This window comes from Nannobrachium achirus (assembly GCF_963921795.1).
Source record: "Nannobrachium achirus genome assembly, chromosome: 10".
Taxonomy (NCBI): domain Eukaryota; kingdom Metazoa; phylum Chordata; class Actinopteri; order Myctophiformes; family Myctophidae; genus Nannobrachium; species Nannobrachium achirus.
The window spans coordinates 63,528,291-63,551,184 of record NC_137819.1 but is presented as its reverse complement, the minus strand read 5'-3'; the positions used below and the strand labels follow the sequence as shown (position 1 = coordinate 63,551,184).

Genomic DNA, 22,894 nt, shown 5'->3' with positions numbered 1-22,894 from the left:
TATCTGATCTAATCTAAGATCTAAAGCTCCCTGTGGTGATGACTCATTTAATACCATAGAGTTTGACATTAACATGGATTTGACCAGGGACCCCCATTTGAACATATTTGTACCAGGGACCCCCATCTGAACATATTTGTACCAGGGACCCCCATTTGGACAATTCACTTTTTTTTGCGACGCGTTGTGAGCTTGTAGATCTGTTGTTTTTGAACAGCCAACATACAAATGGATAAAGTGGTTCAAATGATTGTGATGCTATGTTAACTACTTTTCCTGGGGACCCCCTGGTACAGTCCACGACCCTTGTGGGGTCCCCAGACGCATGGAGGTCACCGAACAATAGTCTGGCACGAAACGACCAAATGACGCGCTGTGAGCTTGTAGATCTGTATTTTTGAATAGCCAGGCACCAGGACCCATCCCCCAACAATAATCTTAAAGTGGTTAAAATGTTGTTTTTCCTGGGGACCCCCTGGTACACAGTCCATGACCCTTGTGGGGTCCCCAGACACATGGAGGTCACCGAACACCACTCTGGTACCAAACGACCAAATTATGCGCTATGAGCTTGTAGATCTGCTATTTTTTTCTTTTTAAACCATGAACATTTGTGCAAACCTTTGAATGTATATTTTCCAAAGCAAACTTTGCTTCCGGGGGTCCCTGGAACAACACATTTTGATATGGGGGGTCCGTGACCAATTACATGTAATTTTGGGGGTCCTTGACATGAAAAAGTTTGAGGACCACTGATTTAAAGAACGGTTTAGAATAGAATCAGGTGAAAAATATTCAAAGACCTGCACAAATGTTCACGATTTTTCAAAAATAGCAGATCTACAAGTGCCGTGCTGTGAGCTTGTAGATCTGCTATTTTATGGAGAATGTTTGTGTTTCATTTATATAATTTGTAACATTTTCAATGACACAAATGTTAACTTATGGGGGTCCGGGGTCAAAGGTCAAACACATGGGGGTGTTGTCATGACAACGTCAGAGAAACACTGAATCTACAGGAGCTGGAATGTGTGATGTCACTGTGATGCTGATTACATCATCATGATGATGTCACCGTGAGTCACTCATGCTCAAATATGGAGTCCATGAGTCACCATGACAACCTGCACTCACTCAAACATGTTGAGTAACCATGGCGACCTGATGTCACCCTCACATAGAGACTCTATCTCTGCTCACACAGACACACTGAGGAGGAGGAGGAGGAGGAGGAGGAGTCAGGCCATAACCAGAACCCAGCATAGAGAGGTTCAGTGAATGTAATGTGAAAGGTATAGAGGTGTGCCAGTGAGTCAGAGGACACTGTGTAGAAGGACAGAGTCCCAGCAGGACAGTCCACAAACACTGCTACTCTGTTGGAGCCCCTAGAGGCCCTGACAGGGAGGACAGTCTGCTTATTATTGTGTCTGACTCTGTAACTGTTACCACTACGACCATCACAGTCCAGACTCCAGGACATGTTATTGTCTCCAAGGCTGGAGTCACCACCACTTCCTTTCCTGCTGATTCCTCTATAAGTCACTGCTATCTCAACCCCTCCACTGCACTCTACCTCCCAGTAACAGCGTCCAGTCAGACCCTCTGTACACAGAACCTGAACCTCTCCATCAAACCTGTCAGGATGTTCAGGATATGATTGATCCTGTCCCCGCCGTGTCACCTTCCTGTTGTTCTCAGACAGAGAGAGTCTTCTGTGTGCTGTGTTTGTGTCCAGAGTGAGACGCTGGAAATCTGATGAGAAAACAACACAGTAAACATTAAATACATCATTCACTGACTGACACACAACACACACACACACAGACAGACGCACGCACGCACACAGATGCACGCACGCACGCACGCACACACACACACACACACACACACACACACACACACACACACACACACACACACACACACACACACACACACACACACACACACACACACACACACACACAAATAAGACCTGGAAGCACTTTAACCATTATTTTATGCTTTAACGAGGCCTAATGAAAAATAGCAGATCTACAAGATCACAGCGCGGCACTGCGCTGCAAGCTTGTAGGTCTGCTATTTCTTATTTGAATACATATTTTTGAAAGCGAACATTTGTGACTGGAACAAGATATTTTGAGATGGGGGTCCGCGGCCAAACACGTGTCATTTTGGGGGTCCTTGACATGAAACAGTTTGAGATGCACTGATTTGGAAGACATTTATAGAATGGGATGAAAATATTGCTGTGAGCTTGCATGTTTGCTATTTTGACCCCTGTGGGTGAAGCGGACGGATGGGGGTCCTCGCACCCTAGTCTGGCACCCAGTGACCAAATGACGCTCTATGACAGGGTTCCCCAATAGGCGGTCTGGCCCGCGGGGGGCTACTGTCTAGCCCCCACCAACCCCAGTAATAATGGTGAGCTGCAGCAACAACACTAGTATATCGTCGTTGTCGGGTGGAAACTGGAAACCTCGTATCTCCAAATTTGTATGTTCTTTCGCAAAGTAAAGCCCTGCTTCATCAAACAAGGCCGTTGCACAAAAGTAGTGAAAACAGCCGATCTACAAGCACACAACGCCTCGCACCGCTAGTTTAAATCATTTTTTAAATGATAAATGCAAAACGATCGGTTTAGCATACAAGATTTTCACCCGACGACGATGATATCTGAACTGTCGCTGGAGTAGTGGGAACGCCACTGTCGCCCCCTGCTATGTTGTGGCCCTCGGCTTGGTACCCTAGACATAATTTGGCCCTTGGGGAAAACTAATTGGGGAACCCTGCCCTATGAGCTTGTAGATCTGCTATTTTTGAATAGCCAATAGAAAGCAATAAGGTTAAAGTGCATAATGTGGCATGAACTAGTTTACTGGGGACCCCCTGGTAAGCCCCCAAGGACCCCTGTGGGATCCCCGGACAGGTGGATGTCGCCGCCCACTACTCTGGCACCCAGTGACCAAATGACGCCCTTTGAGCTTGTAGATCTGCTATTTTTAGAATAGCCAATAGAGAACAATGCTTAAAGTATAAAATGTGGCACAAGCTAGTTTACTAGGGACCCCCTGGTGCACAGTCCGTGACCCCTGGGGGTCCGCGGATGCGTGGGGGATTCCCGCCAACTACTTTGAGACCAAACGACTAAATTACGCACTATGAGCTTGTAGATCTGTATTTTAGCATATAGCCAAAAGAGATCAGTATGGTTAAAGTACATAAAATGTGGTGTGAACTAGTTTACTGGGGACCCCCTGGTAAGCCCCCAAGGACCCCTGTGGGGTCCCCGGACAGGTGGAGGTCGCCGCCCACTAGTCTGGCACCCAGTGACCAAATGACGCGCTATGAGTTTGTAGATCTGCTATTTTTAGAATAGCAAATACTTGCTATAAGTATAAAATGTGGCACAAACTAGTTTACTGGGGACCCTCTGGTGCACAATCCTTGACGCCTGGGGGTCCGCGGATGCAGGGGGGATTCCTGCCAACTACTCTGACACCCAATGAAGCCCTATGAGCTTGTAGATCTGTATTTCTGTATAGCCAATAGAGAACAATATGGTTAGGGAGTGTACGTTTATTATCCACTAGGGGGGGCTGGTTGACAGATTGTAACTTTTAAAAAAAATTCCTTGCCCCCCCCCCCCCCCCCCCAACCTTCAGATTTTTTTTGGTGATCCCCCCTGCGTGACTTGAAGAAAATGCATGCCCCCCCCCCCCCCAATAAACTATATATATATATATATATATATATATATATACGCACGCACGCACGCACGCACGCACGCACACACACACACACACACACACACACACACACACACACACACACACACACACACACACACACACACACACACACACACACACACACACACACACACACACACACACACACACACACACACACAATATAGCACCCTATTTGACAATTGATTGATTGATTGATTGATTGATCGATTGAGGGTACAGAACAGTACAGTTCATTGATACAAGATTAGCCTCGGAAACCCAGGCATTTTATTTTGGCAATAGGATACAAGGTCAACTAAAAGGACCACAAGAAAGCTTTTGGGATTAAATGTGGGTCTCTTTGTACTCAACTAATACAGAAAGGGTCCATTTGGTTCCACAACACTCAAAACAAAAGAAAGATTGAGCAACTGTGAACAGATATAAAATCTAAAATCATAGTTTAAAACCAAGCTGTTTCTCCTATACCTCCTTCCCTGCCGAAAGCTTTGTTATTGCCTTGAACTAACAATATTTGACAGATATGACTGCTTATACATTTCAGTCTCAGGCCACATTCTCATACATAATTCGGTAGTCAGTGCGAATTATGGGAGGGAAGAAGTTGCAACATTCTTGCATATAGGATACGTTTGCTCCACTTTGTCAACCGCAACAAGCCTTGCTTAGTCCACGTCTGTCCACGGGACATGTATGTATCCAAGCTGACTAATAATGCATCCTCCATCTCCCTGTGAATATTAATTCTTCAAGTTCAACCACAATGTAACCAGGCGGTGACCAAGCAGGGTAGCCTAGCCCTATTTACCTGCGGTCGGAAACGGGCGATCAAAAATAAAATGAGCGGCAGCCAGCAGACTCGCAAAATCTTGCAATAAACCAAACAGCAACTACTTTAGCAAGATAACGTCTCTCTCTCTCTCTCTCTCTCTCTCTCTCTCTCTCTCTCTCTCTCTCTCTCTCTCTCTCTCTGTGTGTGTGTGTCTCTGCGCTCCGCGCATGAAGCGTCTCCATTTGGACATGATTTGGAACAGAGCGAGAGAGAGATGGAGAGAGAAAGCGAGAGAGCAAAAAAATCCTGCCTACAGGATTACGTTTTGTTCTTCTGGTTTAAGTTCATCATGGCTCGGTCAATTATGAAGCGATTAAAACAAATAAAACGTCACCTCTTCCTTGGAAAGCCCCACTTCCATGGACTGTATTGTGTCCCTATTACATCTAAAGATGTATAACGTTGGCTGATCTACCAGTGCGCCATGCAGTGCGCTCCCAAAATGGACATTTCCCGACATTGATTTGCTATATAAAACCATATTTGATAGATATAACTATCATCTACAATTACTTATTGTAGAGAACGTTATAGGCTAATGCCACCCTGGCAATGCCGATACGAAATTAATATGGCATTCATATTATTCAAGTTATTATACAGCCTTCCAAAAGCTGTATGGTTTAAAGTAGGCCTAATTAATATAGGTATAGGATATACTGCAGCACTCGTGTGTAAAGCCCTGTGTTGGTTCTTCTGTTCGCTTCACAATCACTTTTGTAGAATGCAACACAAACTCGAAGCACTGCACTGTCAGCGCCGACTGCCGCCGAGTCGCCGACTGCGCCCAATTAATGCGTTACAGAAGCGGAATATACCAAGTTAATCAGGGGGAACTTGATAAATATAGGGGAGTAAACACGTATGAAAAATAACAAAAGAAAACATTTTTTTAATACAAAATTCAACAAATTAAAGTTGCATGGACCCCCCTCCAGCCAAAATAAAAAAGTCATGGTCCCCCCTGACAATCAAATTATTATTTGAGAACCCCCCCTCGCTATGGACTATACCCACCTTAAGTATTACGAACACTCCCTTAGTGCGTAAAATGTGGCGTGAACTAGTTTACTGGGGACCCCCTGTAAGCCCCCAAGGACCCCTGTGGGGTCTCCGGATGGGTGGAAGTCACGGCCCACTAGTCAGGCACCCAGTGACCAAATGTCGTGCTGTGAGCTTGTAGATCTGCTATTTTTATAATAGCCAATAGAGAACAATGCTCAAAGTATCAAATGTGGCATGAACTAGTTTACTGGGGACCCCCTGGTGCACAGTCCGTGACCCCTGGGGGTCCGCGGACGTGGGGGGGATTCCCGCCAACTACTCTGGCACCAAATGACCAAATGACGCCCTATAGGCGTGTATATCTGTATTTTTTAATAGCCAATAGAGAGCAATATGGTTGAAATGCATAAAATGTGGTCTAAACTAGTTTACTGGGCTGGGGACCCCCTGGTAAGCCTCCAAGGACCCCTATGGGGTCCCCGGACAGGTGCATGTCGCCGTCCACTACTCTGGCACCCAGTGACCAAATGACGGGCTATGAGCTTGTAGATCTGCTATTTTTGAAAAAGCATGAACATTTGTGCAAACCTTTTAATGGTATATTTTTGAAAGCCAACTTTGCTTCCGGGGTTCCTGGAACAACACATTTGAGATGGGGGTCCGTGGCCAAATCCATGTAATTTTGGGGGTCCTTGACATGAAAACGTTCGAGGACCACTGATTTAGAAGAACGGTTTAGAATGGAATCGGGTCAAAAATATTTGAAAGACCTGCACAAATGTTCACCATTTTTCAAAAATAGCAGATCTACAAGCTCGCAGCACGGCACCGCGAGCTTGTTGATCTGCTATTTTTCCACATATGCACTCACACACACATATTAGTAACCTTTCTTTTAGTGTTGATTTCGTCGACTAAAACTATGACGAAAAATGTTCGTCGACTCGTTTTTTTCACTGACGAAATCTAAACTTTGACTAAAACTAAATATATTGACACTATTGTCAACAAATTAAACTAGACTAAAATGTCAGGGACTAGTGGAGAAGAGATGCAGTAGAAATAAAATAAATGTTGATGAAAATAGCAGATCTACAAGCTCACAACGTGTCACGCTGCGGCACATTGTGAGTTTGTGGATCTGCTATTTTCAGCATGCAGCAAAGTGTAAAATCAGCCATTATGATACCATCAAGGTCCATTAGCTTGTAGATCAGCTGTTTTTGAAATATAGCCAATCTACAAGCTTACAGCGCATCATAATGGGAGGTGTTGTGAGCTTGTAGATCGGCTATTTAAAAACATCCTCACCATCTAGTGGCGACACGTTGTATAATACTATTATTAAAATAGTCCCAGGAAAAAGGTTTTTCGTTTAGAATTCAGGGAGTATAAAACATGGGAGGAGCCAACAGATTATACAACAGTGTACATTATGTTAATGTGTGATATTGATAAGACATACTCACATCTTTTAAGGAGTTCAGGTTTAATCCAATCTTCTCCTCCATGTTTCACTCTGTAAGAAGCAGAACAACAATGAATCAATGTCTAACTGTCTAACACAACGTCTCCACTAGCTGACACTACAGTGTTTCTCCAATAAATACCTAATCTCTAAGGAGATTACAGGACATTTTTAATCACAAGTATTGACTGAGACTTAGTCGTGATGAAGACAAACATATTCATGGTATCCATGAGCTCTGTTTGGATATAAGAATGTCAAGAGTTATGAGTTATGATTCATAACATCCTTACATGAGGATATTGAAAGTATTTATCAGCTGAAATAAACTGATTACTGAAATCAACTGCATGAAAAGGTCTCTCTCTCTCTGGATGTCCTGTTCTGGCTTCATGCGCTTTGGTCTCCAAAGTCAGACACACAGACCATCTCCAAGCTCTGAGCTTGTAGATCAGATATTTTCTGTGCGTACGGCAGCACCACGCAACTACACAAGGGCCCATCATCCCAGTGGGTGATAGACCCACTGTGGGTATGGGTCTATCACCCCACTGATCCCACTGCTAACACATTGCACTATTTAAGACACTAGTGTGAACACAGTCTGAAGCTGCCTTCAAACCTGAAGCTATTTCTTCTATTCTAGTCGCTTCAATCGCTTCACTTTGGTTGCGCTGCATGGTCAGCGTTGGAAAAAAAAAACATGTCGCGTCAGAATCAAGACAAAACACCTCCCAAAAACAAACACCCAAAACATTTCCTTTTCTCCGGACAACATGGCTGTCAGGACACGATGGGTGAAGCGAGGGTCGCTTATTGGATTTTTCCAACTGGGGCAAATATACAGAGGCGACCGTTCGTGCCGTTCCCGTCGCCCTGTTCGGATCATTCGCGCCCCGCCCGGACGCGCATCGTCTCGCTTTTGCATTCACTTTGTATGTAATCGTGACGCTCAAACTATCCAGGTTTGAACACAGTATGGTAGAAACAGTGCTCTATCCAACATGGACACATCCAGGTCTGCTCACCTGACAGTCTGCTGTCCAGCAGAGATGAGAGTCTTCAGGTCTGATTCATTCAGGATGTTGAAACGCACGTCCAGTTCTTTGAGATGGAGATTAGATCTAAGAGCTGAGGCCAGAACTTCACAGCATCTCTCTGACAACCAGCAGTTCTTCAGTCTGAATGAATAAGAATACATACAATGTATTTAGACACATGCACGCGCGCAGTATGCACAGTGCGTGAGAGAGAGAGTGAGAGAGAGTGAGAGAGAGAGAGAAAGAGAGAGAGAGAGAGAGAGAGAGAGAGAGAGAGAGAGAGAGAGAGAGAGAAACAATGTTATTAGGGAAAACGAATTACAAAAAAGTTGAAAACTATACCAGTAAAGGCAACGGTGGGATATTTGATACAATAAATGTAATTATTCCTGGATACATACAGTATGCTAGGACAAGCTCAGCTCAACACATTGCAATGCACACTTGACAGCACAGAATTACTGTATGGAGGAAGATAACAATTTTGATATCAAAGATTTCACCCAGCAGCTGAAGGTGTTAAATGAAGACTGAACTACATTATTGCGACCTTCAGGTCGCAGTTACGATCAAAACCTCCACCGGCTGTCTCTCCGTCAGTCAGTCAGTCCATCAGTCCCTCTGTCCGTCACGTCACACTTTTGCCGCACTCTTATCTCCGGCACTGTTGCCCTTAACCATGCCAAACTTTGCACACACACATGATTTTTTCTAAACACATTTTTGGACACTGCTCCTACAGAATTCGGCCTAAAATCACATAAAGCGGTACACAGTATCTCCAAAGTCATGTCATCAACATGGATCTGTCCCATTTCCCATATTCCCTAATGATTGGCTACGATTGCCTTCTAAAGTTTGTGTATGCGACGTGATTAGGGAGTCTTGGTATATTTACAAGGCCTAGGCTAATAGAACAATAATTGATTGGTGCAGTAGGTAGATGCAAGCTATTGATTATCCATTGATCTGTTGCATACCTCGGTAAAGCTTGATAACTGTGGCATAGCTACAACGGTTCACAGGTCTAAACTAGCCGATCTACAAGCTCACAAGCGGTACGTCCTCGCCACGTTGTGAGCTTGTAGATCAGCTATATTTGGTGAGCAATCCTGCAGTATGACGAAGTAGCCTTTACTTTGCCTTAAAGGAATATTTCACTTTCAAACATGTATGGGGTCATTTTAACTACTCAGGCATATAGGCTTGGGTTACCATGATATGAGGCTTATTAATACATTCTCAGAACATTGTTCATGTTATATTCATTTAATACAGTAGGCTAAATAATAAAACAGAAGTGATACAAATAATTTGGGTAATGTATCTTACCGTAGAATCCCCAGCCTACAGTGCAGACCCTTCAGTCCTTCACAGAGCAGCTCCAGTAGTCCTGAGTCGTTCAGGTTGTTTTCACTGAGGTCCAATTCTCTCAAATGGGAAGATTTAGAGCTGAGAGCTGAAGCCACAACTTCAACCTCTGTCTGTCCAAGGTTACAGCCAACAAGTCTGTAAATGCAGATTAAATAAGAGATTATCAAAACATATTTCACACAGTTCACTGTGATGGGAGTTAAATTAAAAATCTAGTTATCCAGACATAAACAGTATTTAGTGGAGCAGAGTGTGGAATAGACGACACCACTTGACAGCACAGAAAAAACTTTTTTTTTCAAAAAGCTTTTTTTTTTTTCAAAAACTTTTTTTTCAAAAAACTTTTTTTTTTTTAAACTTGAAGGGGAGGTGGGAGAGGTGGAAAAACCCCACTAGATGCGCCCCTGAGCAAACAGAGGCCATTTTGGTATTGCAGCTGGAGAGCCTCATTATAGTAGAGCTAGAACAAACAAAAAGAATGGTCAGAGTGTTTGTTGAGGGTTAAAACCTGTCTAAGACTCAATTTTGAGCATATATTTATACAAAAAATATAGTTTTAAAAGCATGGTGTAGGCCCTTTAAAGGTGTGAAATGAAGACTGAACTACATTGCATATTTACTCTCTAAACTGTGTAAAAGCTTTACAAACAAGCTGCTAGAGACCAGCATTCAGTCTCTCTATTTCTCATCCCTGTCTCCTCAAGCTGGACCACAGCTGCAGGCTTTGATCTGGCTTCGAGGCGGAGCACCGACACAACGTTAGTTTGCATTTCCACCAATATTATAACATTTCATAAGCTACAATATGGAGGTTATGTGAAGAGACAAGAGACAGAACCAGGAAATGCAAGTGATGCTCCCACCAGCTGGACAGTTGAGTTATGATGAAACCACTCCTCATCCATAAGTGGTGGGAATATTAAATATAGTCTGTCTACGTAATATTAGACCAAAGGTACAGAGATAACAAATATCCAATGAGGTGCAAATCGTTTTTGTCCTCTTTTGGCAAACCCAGAAAGGGGAAAATAGCAGTTCCAAAAAATCCATCAAAGATATGCACAGATATGCATATGAGAAGTGTCTTATATATTGTTCTGTAACTGTATATGGGTTAACATAAAGAAATGCTTTAAGGTTAACCCTTTAACAGAGTAAAGAAGCTCAACGGGTGAACTGTGGCAGTTGCATAAATTAATGTAATCTGGAGCTTAGACAAACATACTGGACAGTATGTTGTTTATGGTTTGACTCAGCTCCACAGATACATATGGTGAACATAGCCAAACTTCAAGCTCCCAACGCCTCACATTGAGCTTGTAGATCGGCTATTATCACATGTTTGCCTCTTCCTTCTGTAATATTTGACAGTTTGTCCAATCTGGTGTTAAAAAGGTCCTAAAAGTCATTAAAATTTTCCTTTATAAATGTGCCCTGTATACACTGATACTGTATGTTGGTTTGTTTATTGTTGAGTGAGAAGACAATGTTACATATTGAGCTAATCATCAGGGGACCCCCAAATAATTTGGGAACCTCAGGCCTAGGCTAATAGAATGATAATTGATTGGTACAGTAGGTAGACGCAGGCTATTGATTATCTGTTGATCTGTTGCATATCTCGGTAAAGTTTGATAACTGTGGCGTAGCTACAACAATTCGCATGTCTAAACTAGACGATCTACAAGCTCACAAGCAGTGCGTCCTCGCTGCATTGTGAGCTTGTAGATCAGCTATTTAGGGTGCGCAATCCTGCTGTATGACGAAGTAGCCTATACTTTTGCCTTAAAGGGATATTTCACTTTCAAACATGTTTGGGGTCATTTTAACGTCTACTCAGGCACATAGGCTTGGGTTATCATGATATCAAGCTTATTAATACCTCTCACCACAGCATTCATATTATATTCATATAATACAGTATATAATAAAACAGAAGTGATCAAAATTAATCTGGTAAATGTATCTTACCGTAGAATCTCCAGACTCTTCAGTCCAGCAAAGAGCAGTAGAGTTGAGTCGTGCAGGTTGTTTTTACTGAGGTCCAATTCTCTCAAATGGGAAGGATTAGAGCTGAGAGCTGAAGCCACAACTTCAACCCCTGTCTTTCTGAGGTTACAGCCAACAAGTCTGTAAATGCAGATTATCAAAACAAATGATACATATTTCACTGTCATGAGAGTTAAATAAAAACTCTCCTATCTAGTTATCCAGACATAAACAGTGTTTAGCGGAGCAGAGTGTGGAATAAACTACACCACTTGACAGCACAGAATGACTGTATGGAGGAAGATAACAATTTTGATATCAAAGATTTCAACCAGCAGTTAAAGTTGTGAAATGAAGACTGAACTACATTGCATATTTACTGTCTAAACTGTGTAAAAGCTTTACAAACAAGCTGCTAGAGACCAGCATTCAGTCTCTCTATTTCTCATCCCTGTCTCCTCAAGCTGGGCCACAGCTGCAGGCTTTGATCTGGCTTCGAGGCGGAGCACCGACACAACGTTAGTTTGCATTTCCCCCAATATTCTAACATTTCATAAGCTACAATATGGAAGTTATGTGAAGAGACAAGAGACAGAACCAGGAAATGCAAGTGATGCTCCCACCAGCTGGACAGTTGAGTTATAAGAATGATGAAACCACTCCTCATCCATAAGTGGTGGGAATATTAAATACAGTCTGCCTACGTAATATCATTCCAACGGTACAGAGATACTGTAGCAAATATACAATGAGCTGCTGATAGTTGTTTTTTTGTCAACCCAAGAAAAAGGAAAACAGCAGCTCCAGAAATTGCAGTAAGATACGTACAGATATAATAAGTGTTAAATTATTGTTCTGTAAATGTATGTATGTATAATGTTAACATATGGTTCTTGTTTTTATGTCCCTTTAACAGAGTAAAGAAGCTCAACTGGTGAACTGTGGCAGATGCAATAAAATGATTGAATCTGGAGCTTGGACAAACATGTTGTTTTTAGTTTGACTCAACTTGTGAAAATAGCAAAACTTCAAGCTCACAACGCCTTGCAGTGAGCTTGTAGATCGGCTATTTTCACAATGTTTGCGTGAGAAAACAATGTTGCACATTAAGCTAATCATCTGGATCAGACCCCCTTGGGGGTCCCGACCCTCAGTTTGGGAACCTCATGCCTAGGCTAATAGAACGATAGTTGATTGGTACAGTAGGTAGATGCAGGATATTGATTATACAGTATGTTGATCTGTTGCGTACCTCGGTAAAGCTTGATAACTGTGGCGTAGCTACAACGGGTTGCACATCGAAAATAGCCGATCTACAAGCTCTCAAGTGTTGCTTCCTTGACATTATGAGCTTGTAGATCAGCTATTCTTTTGTGCAATCCCTTTGATTGCGCAAGCTTATTAATATTAATCCCGTTGATTGACAAAGTAGCCTATACATTAACTTTCAAACATGTTTGGGGTCATTTTAACATCTACTAAGGCACAGATGGTTGGGTTACCATGATGTAAAGCTTATTAATAAAGTAAAGTACATAATAACAGAAGTGATCCAATTAAATCGGGTACATTTATCTTACCGTAGAATCTCCAGCCTACAGTGCAGACTCTTCAGTCCTTCACAGAGCAGCTCCACTAGTCCTGAGTCGTTCAGGTTGTTTTTACTGAGGTCCAATTCTCTCAAATGGGAAGGATTAGAGCTGAGAGCTGAAGCCACAACTTCAACCTCTGCCTTTCTGAGGTCACAGCCAACAAGTCTGTAAATGCAGATTAAATAAGAGATTATCAAAACAAATTATACATAGTTGACTGTCATGGGAGTTAAATACAATATCTCCTATCTAGTTATCCAGACATAAACAGTATTTAGTGGAGCAGAGTGTGGAATAGACGACACCACTTGACAGCACAGAATGACTGTATGGAGGAAGATAACAATTTCACACATCAGTTAAAGGTGTGAAATGAAGACTGAACTACATTGCATATTTACTGTCTAAACTGTGTAAAAGCTTTACAAACAAGCTGCTAGAGACCAGCATTCAGTCTCTCTATTTCTCATCCCTGTCTCCTCAAGCTGGGCCACAGCTGCAGGCTTTGATCTGGCTTCGAGGCGGAGCACCGACACAACGTTAGTTTTCATTTCCCCCAATATTATAACATTTCATAAGCTACAATATGGAGGTTATGTGTAGAGACAAGAGACAGAACCAGGAAATACCAGTGACGCTCCCACACAGAGCATCACAGGTACAGAGATAGCAAATATCCAATGAGGTGCAAATATTTTTTTTTACATTTTGTATAACACGGTTCTATTGTGAAAATAGCAGATCTACATGCTTACAACGCCTCGCAGCAAAAAAAAAGAAAAAAAGAAAAAACGAGTTTTGTCAGTTTTTTACACAGGTTTCTACGGATTCTTGGGCTGGATATGGCAGCCTGGAATGGTTGTTCAAGTGCAGCTAAACTTAGCATGTTAGTAAACGTGCCACAATTAAATAATGTATTGCTCCTGTGCAGCTGACCTGCGGAACCTGGGAATATACCATTCTGTCAAGCTGATAAGAATAGTCTACAAGTGTGGAGAATATAATTATAATACCTTGTTAAAGTGACCATTTTGTTAAATTCTGCATTTGTAGTTATTTTACTGCGCAGATAGACAAAGAGACATTCATGGATTTATATTTAAAAGTAACTTATTTCCCCCCCCCTGGAACCAGGGTATGGCAGCTGCATACCCCTGCCATACCCAATTGACGCCCCTGACTATGACTAAATATACTTACTATTTCCTCAACAAAACTGTTAAGCAGGGACTAGTGGAGAAGAGATCCAGAACTAAACGACAAGTCATTTTTTGTTTACTTGTGTGCAGATGTCACTCTCTCAGAAAGTAGCAGATCTACATGCTCTCAACTTGTGGTGCTTCGACATGTTGTGAGCTTGTAGATCTGTTATTTTCAGCACACAGCGGAGTAAAAATTTCAACACTATCACGGCCCGCCAAAAAGCAATTTAGTCGACTAAATCAACTGTAGATTTAGTCAACTATAGTTTTATGGTATTTAGTCAAATAAGCTGACTATGACTAAAACTAAATTAGGGCTGTCTTCAAGTCGGGGGGGGGGGGGGGGGGGGTTTAATGCGAGTCGTTGACAAATCGTTTTATATATACACTATATAAAACCAGTAAGACTCTCTAATCGGGAGATAAGCGATCGCCAGGTTGGCAACCTCATGGTGGCGCTAGAAGAGGGGCATGTGAGAAATGAGGGGTGGAGGTTGTGATTTGTGAAAGTGTGGAGGAGGCTTCACTTCCACTCATTCAAAGACCTCCTTTGCCCCAGACTGTATGACGGGAGCATTTGCAAATCGTGGGAGTCAACAGTCTGCCCACGTGAGACTACATGACTACTAACCGAGCCTTCCTGCAGTTCCTCACAGCTGGGATCAGTCTCCTTCGCCCCTCATCTGATGTGTTGTATTTGTCCAGGTCCAACTCATCCAGAACCTCCTCTGATGTCTGCAGTATGACGGCCAGAGCTGAACACAGGGTCTCAGACAGTTTCTCTGTTCTGTTCTCTGACTTCAGGTACTGTTGGATCTCCTGATGTAATGAGTGGTCGTTTATCTCCGTCAAACACTGGAAGATGTTGAAGATGTTGATACAACATCTGTCAGGAGAGACATCTTTTATCAACTCCCTCAGGTTGTTGGTGGCTTTCTGGATCTCCCATGGACTGCTCTTTGTCTGTTCCAATAGGCTTCTCAACAGACTCCGGTTTGACTCCAGAGAGAGGCCATGAAGGACGCGGACAAAGAGGTCCAAGTGGACATTTTTACTCTCCATGGATTTATTCATAGCAGCTTCTGGGAAGTCAGAGAGGGAATATACAGGATCTCCCAGGAACGTCTCCAGGACCTTCATGTTCCTCCCTGTTAAATCTGATGAGAAAACAACACAGAAACATTAAATACAACATTCAGAGACACACTACTCGCACGCACGCACACACGCACACACGCACGCACGCACGCACACACGCACACACGCACACACACACACACACACACACACAAAGTAGGTCAAAGGTCAAGTTTAAGTATTGACAGTTCAAGTGATTAAATATCTGAAAACTCAAATTTACACAAATCCAAAAATACACTTAATATGGAAACATATGGAATCTATGACAAGGTTGCCCCACAACCCTGCTTTGTCTCTCTCTCAACTAAGGGGTCCTTGGCCTGAAAATGTTGACAACCCCTGCAATAGTTTATAATGTTAAAGAGGTGGTGCCATAGTTTTGTACTTTTTCTGGTTTTCATGTGTCGATGAGGTTGACAGTACTTCATTAGACCCCCTGGTGTGGTTGTTATGAGCAATGATGTATTCCCTTTGTATTTGGGTTTCTTCCTGGACTGGAGGATGAAACCTTGGGGTCCGCATCAGTGTGCCGACGAGCCGGTATTCCGACACTAACCCTAACCCTAACTCTACCCCTAACCCTAAACTTAACCTCAGTAAAACTAACCCTAACTCTACCCCTAACCCTAAACTTAACCTCAGTAAAACTAACCCTAACTCTACCCCTAACCCTAAACTTAACCTCAGTAAAACTAACCCTAACTCTACCCCTAACCCTAAACTTAACCTCAGTAAAACTAACCCTAACTCTACCCCTAACCCTAAACTTAACCTCAGTAAAATTAACCCTAACTCTACCCCTAACCCTAAACTTAACCTCAGTAAAACTAACCCTAACTCTACCCCTAACCCTAAACTTAACCTCAGTAAAACTAACCCTAACTCTACCCCTAACCCTAAACTTAACCTCGGGACACTGAGCGGACCCCAAAACCTTGGGGGTCAAAAGTGCCAATCCAAAAAGAGCGATTAACTGACACAATATAATTGAACCCACCCACACACCTCCCCTCATCATCATTTCATTATATTAGTACAACCTTTGTGGGCAGAGAAACGCCAGGTTGCTCTATGCTCTGTGCCCAGATGCTGCTGACAGCTATCAAACATTTCACACTTTACCAGTTGACACTGACAAATGAGATCAATGGTTGAATTGTGTTTATAAAGACAGGTTGATTCCCTCAGCCCTCTCCTCCTTTGTGTGTGTAGTTTATTCTTTTTCGATGATCACTGCTTCACTAACTAAATCGGACATTGCCGACCCGATGCGAGACCCACTCGAGTTACACTGTTTGGGCATAGATAGAGGCTAGAGCCAGTTGACGTGATTTTGAATAGCTTAATACACGCAACACTTATCAGCTATGGACATGAAGTACTTGTAGGTGAAAATAGATATAATTTTGAGGAAATAGAATGGTGGAGATGGCTCCAATGAATGTACAAAATGAGAGCACAGTTTTTAAAGCCTATATCCCATAGGCTACAAGTTGTAGGTGTTGAATGAGTGCCATATATCAAACCTTGTTCTTAAACCTTTTCATGTAAACTAAAACCAAATTAAAAGTTGTAAGGAAAAGGGGTAAGAATCCCCAAGATGAATTGAAAACAGTGAATAGCTAAATCAGTGTAACCAGATTAATCCAATTATGCATTTGAAAATAGCAGATCTACAACCGTGTCACATGAGCTTGTAGATCTGCTATTTTCAAATAGCCAATCTGTATATAGGTTTCAACTGGTTACACTGACTTTGACACTGAAATAATTTTGCTGTGGACCCTTTGGAACTCCCTCAAGGACCCCTGGGGGTCCCCAGACCCCAGGTTTACAATCACTGTTCTAGAGCATTTAGTAAACAACTGGGAAGAGCCATGGGCAGTACTGTCATGAGAATGAGGAGGGATTAGGATAGGTGGGTGGTCTTGTTGTAGGAGGTGGAGGGACTGGTTCAGGTGGGTGGTGCTAGGGTGAAAACCTGGTACACTTGTGGGTGGTGGGTGGTGCTAAGGTGAAAACCCGGTGAACTGGTGGGTGTGACAGATACTCACATCTGGTAATGAGTTGAGGATTAAGCCAGTCTTCTCCTCCATGTTTCACTCTGCAGGAAGTAGAACAACAATGCATCAATGTCTCGGTGTCTAACACAACGTCTCCACTAGCTGACACTACAGTGTTTCTCCTATCATTATCTTGGTCCTGCAGCCCATCCAGACATACAGTACTCACTGCTGCCCAGTTTGGATCTCATCTCCTCCTCAGACTCCACCTTAACCTCTAGAGAACTCCACTCTCCTTTTATCCCTTCTTGATGCAACTTTACTATGCAGATTTATCTTGGATAGGCTATGTCTCCCTTACGGAAGAAACATATATTGCAATATATTGGAAAATATCGTGCGATATATTAGGCAATATATTCCCATATATGAGATTTAGTATTTATATTTTCCAATATATTGCAATATATGCATAGACCATATATGTATATATATTGATACATATAAAAAAATATATTGCAATCAAGACCAAAATGGGCACTATATTTTTACATGTAATAGTTTGTCTTTATATGATCCAATATATTGCAATACATGCATGTGCCATATATTGTGCAATATATGAATATATATTATACCATATATGGATAGATATATTTTATCATATATAAGATTTTTTTTTATTTATTTTTACCTTTTTTACTTTCCAAAAAACAACCATAGCATATACCGTACATGGACCATGCACACATAGCTGCAGTACATAGCCTAAAGAAAATACATTGACGACAACATAATCTGTTACACAAATACATTTTTATTTAAACAGTTGCAGAGACCACATTCACCATTTTACTGTAAATACAGAAAATCCCCCCCCCCCCTTCTTTTTTGACAATTGAAATGTTCTTTGTGCTTAAATGTTCAATCCTCCACACTGGATCTGGGAGGTATACATGCATAGAGGCTTGCATATTGAGGCAGATCAATTAGCATACATTTTCTTTTGAACAGTGTCACATCAAATATCTGTTTTCTGCCCCGGAATTCCCTTTTCAAACCAACTACATTTTCAACATTAATCAGTGTACTATGTGACCTGTCATAGGTTCTTCCAAAAGCAAAGCATTTTCTGTCACCATGTTGCCCTACTACAATGTAATAGTATACAGTGATTATGTGTCCATTCTGCAACAGCACAGTGAAGCTGTTCCTTTTCACTACCCTTGTGAACTCCTGTGAGTAATACAGCTCTCCGTTGACTAGAAGTCGGCTGAATATTTTCACAATTGTATCCGTGGTCACTGAAAGTTGCTCTCTCATCACCAGTGTCTCTTCACCAGAAAGTCTTCTGGAATAATGCAAACCAAGGGTAACAAGTTTATCGCCTACTCTTTCAAACTGCTTCAGTCTTTTTCGGCCAGTTAAATTACTAAATAGCCGGATGCATTCAGGAACAGCATTTATTAGTGCATCGTTCCTCAAAAGAGGCAATACTTGTCTATATGTGAACTGTTTCATTATCTGTAAAGGAACACACTGAGTGCCATGAAACATTTTCAGTATTTCACCATTATATGATTCAAAAATATACCCAGAATGAGCCCACAAAGGTCCCCAATTCCTGACAGATTCTGGCAAATGAAGACATAAATGTACATTAAATGACACATGGGTCTTTCCATACAGTGTTTCAAATTGTTTGACAAAATCTACAACAAGTTTTTCACATTTATTTACATCCTCTGTTGTTATAATGTCCTTGCAAAGTAAGAACATAAATGTGACGAGGACTAACCAGTGCTGGTAAAATACCTGTGGCAGAATTCCTTTTAGCACAAATATACTATAAAACAGTAACCAGTTCTGCCATTCACTAGCCTTCCAAAACCTCCTTTGCTGAAGAGATCGGGGCACTCTTGTTATATTGCAAGGAGGCTTAATTAGCAAGAGCTGTTCATCAAGTTCATTCACTCTATTGCCAATGTAATATGGCTTCTCATGGTTTTCACTGTCCAGCCACATGCTTGCCATTTGGCGAACCACACCAAGATGTATATTATGCATATGGTCAGGAGGCATGCCAGATATGATGTCAAAGTGTGGAATCTTTATCAGACACGTGGGCCCTTTAACGCCCCTCACAGATTTTTTGGTATGTAAAGCCTCTCTTGCATCACTTATGGTTGAAGCGTGGTCTCTCTTTGGAACGTCTTTGTATGGGTATACCCTGACGGTGCCATGACCCTTTTCAACTTGTTCACCGGGATGTAAACAGAGGCTGCATCCATACTGACCATTAAACTGGGTCATGTTTTGAAGTATGGGCCTAGCTACAGAATCACACATCATAAGAGCTGCCACCACTCTACATGGTTCCAAAATGCTGTTTCTTTTTATCTTAAAGCCCACAGTTGACAACTTCTGACACTCTAAAGTGAATGGCTTTAAAAATGAATTAACATTTGGCTTTTTATCACCAAACCACAAGCCAAAAAGTAGAACATTGTCTTTGCGCACAGGGTAAGGAAGCTCGTTTACAATCCCATATAATGGCCAAATACCATAGAGTGATGATTTGAATACAGGCACTCCATCACAGTTAAGTGTTAAGGAGTATCCATGCGAGTATCCAAGCGGGCCTCCAATTTTGTTCAGATTATGGTACATTTTACCACTTCCAATATCTTCATAAATGTCAGAATTACATGTGCCATGTCTTGACTTGAGACAATGTGCAATGTCTTCCCTTTGAAGAAGATGTTCCAACTGTGTTTGGATTGGTAAGTATATAAAGAAGTTTCCATTCTTTAGCGAGCTGTTCTTGTCCCATGTTGTGTTGCATACAACACATTGTCCTTCACTATCCTGTTCACCGATGTAGTACTCACAGTTTGGACAATATATGTGACATTGTAGGTGACATTCTGCTGGCTTAAGCTCTTTTAAGAACAGATACTTTGAGGTTAACTGTGTGTTTTCTGGACAGTGAATATTGATCAAATCTAGGAGATCAGACAGAGCCATGCCTGTGAGTCCGTGTCTCAAAACAAATGAAAGTATAAGTAAGAAACTCTGAGCTTGGGTTAGTCGTGAACCAGTGTAAAGGGGGTCTTCATTTTCCAGGTGGAACTGTTCGTGTTCATGACTGACTTCTCCAAAATGCGATTCCTCATTTACTGACTCATCAGGGCTATCTTCAAATAAACCAGCACATTCTTCTTCACTTCCAATAATGGATCCAAGACTGTCATCAGGTATAATGTTACTTGTATTTTGTGATGATTGACTGCAATTAGGTTCATCATTGAAGTGAGGTTCACTCTCTGTGGAACATTCATCCTCAAACATGAGCGGGGAAGTAGGACATCTGGGAATAGAATCTCCACAGTCATCATACAGGCTCTAGATATGGAGAGAGAAAAAAAACACACAAAAAAAACAATTCTTTAAATATTACAATCATAGACATAAACAGAGCAGATGCTGTGATGGCCGATGCTTTCCATTGGAGCGATGCCTCAATGTCACTGCCATATATCAAGGCCTAGATGCCTCTGATACATACATACATCCATCATGTACTGTATGACTAAGAATAAACACAACACAGTTGAAACTTACACAGACTTCGGCTCTACCCGATACACTATGTTGTCCACTGAGAGGAGTCCATGGCTCAGAATCATCATCAGCTACCTAAAGAAACAGATAACAAAATAAAACCACCATAGATTAGATCATACATGGGCAGCTGGCAGCCCGGGGGCCACATGCGACCCTCACCTTCACTTAATGCGGCCCTCAGTTTAATATCGGAATACTGATATATTATTGATTTCAGCTGTTACAATTCCAAACATGCAAACATGACCCGCTTTATTTACTTCAGTCTATATTAGTAGCCTATATTATTGTTATTATTTTATGTCCAACATATTTGCATTTAAGCTCATAAAGTTAACATGAGTATGCATTTGACATTAAATCAAAATGTTACATTTCAGGATTCCAACAAAAAAAAGAACAGAAAAGAATTCAGGATTCCAATTCAAAAGAAGCTAAAATTGCAGATCTACAAGCGCTGCAACACGTTTTGAGCTTGTAGATCTGCTTTTTTTGCTTCTTTTGTATGACATAGTAGAGTACCACATAGCAATATGCAATGTGGCCCTCTGGAGTGTGTGTGGAAATATAGTGGCCCTCTCCATCATTAAAGTTGCCCACCCCTGGATTAGATAGTTTACAAAGGTGCAACAGGCTTTCTTTTCTTCTTTTTTTTTAAAATGTATTGTACACTATACTTACGACATCAGGAGTGACATCATGTTCATCTTCATGGCCATTGTCAGAGTCGTAGTGAGAGGAATTGTCCTTTTGGTTCTGTAAATAAGAATACAAAGTCTTGATTAACTTACTATAATTATAATTATTATCCCCCAAACACTGATTTTTATCATATGTATCCAATCTCCCAACTTAAAGAGTTTTTTCTCTTTCCGTTTTGAACAGGTGTCCCAAGCATGAAATACAGACACTTAGGCACAAGCGTTTGAAAATTGTGAAAGCAAAGTGTCTGTAGGCTATAAGCCAGATTCTTGCTGAACTTACACAGACTCCGGCTGCTCCTGATAAACTTTCCTGTCCACTAAGTGGATGCCATGCTTCAGAATCCTCATCAGTTACCTAAAGAAACAGATTACAAAATAAAAATCAATAGATAGTTCACAAGTGTTACCAAAATGTATGTATAGTTCTTAAGATATGTTTAAGAAAAATAAACTAAAATGTACTGTACACCAGAGTTTCTCAAAGGGGTGCCTTTGGAATCAATATCACTTCAGTTTAACCACTAGACCCTCTATACTTAGTAAAAACGGACCTGAGTTATACTGAACTTGGTGTGATCTCTCTTCAGTCTCTTCACCAAAAATAGCAGATCTACAAGCTCACACCATGTTGCATTGCGAGCTTGTAGATTGGCTATTTTTGGTGAATGTTCCCCCCAGAATATGTTTAAGACTTTACGTGGTTAAACGCCAAGTCAATCTGTCCAATAATAGAAACAGATATTCTCTCAAGTCTTCCTCGTGACAAACTGTATCTTAGAAAGATTTACATATTTTACATAAATGTATGGTACTGTATATAGTAACAAGGTACTTTAGGGGTGGCGTGGATAAAGACGTTATTGTCTGCGAACCACTGCTGTACAGTATGCTCACCGTAATGTGGCTGATATCATGTGCATCTTCAAAGCCATTGTCAGAGTTGTAGTGAGAGGAATCTTCATTCAGGTTCTGTGTTAAAGAAAATAATTCACAGTATTGATTAACCTTTGTTACATGCACAGTCGTCATCAACCAACAGTCACCACCGACAGGATGCAGCATGTGGGATAAGTACCATAAACACACAATTATAATGCACACTATGTGCTCGAACCAAAATGCTCAGCAAAACTTGAGCTGGCTGGGTCGATACCAGCATAAAT

At 41.6% G+C, this 22,894-nt stretch overlaps 1 protein-coding gene across 1 annotated transcript in view; it reads right to left on the bottom strand.

Annotated features, from left to right (window-relative positions):
- Positions 1–1,186: 1,186 nt before the first annotated feature.
- LOC308293220 (protein NLRC3-like) overlaps positions 1,187–22,894 on the bottom strand; it is a gene marked incomplete at both ends in the record, with an annotated part of 62,112 nt that continues 40,404 nt past the window's right edge. Inside the window, 4 exons of the mRNA XM_080735656.1 lie at positions 1,187–1,752; positions 7,062–7,111; positions 8,089–8,241; positions 15,066–15,414. Of these exons, the coding sequence (XP_080591782.1) occupies positions 1,187–1,752; positions 7,062–7,111; positions 8,089–8,241; positions 15,066–15,414 (1,118 nt within the window). The remainder of the gene's footprint in view (positions 1,753–7,061; positions 7,112–8,088; positions 8,242–15,065; positions 15,415–22,894) is intronic.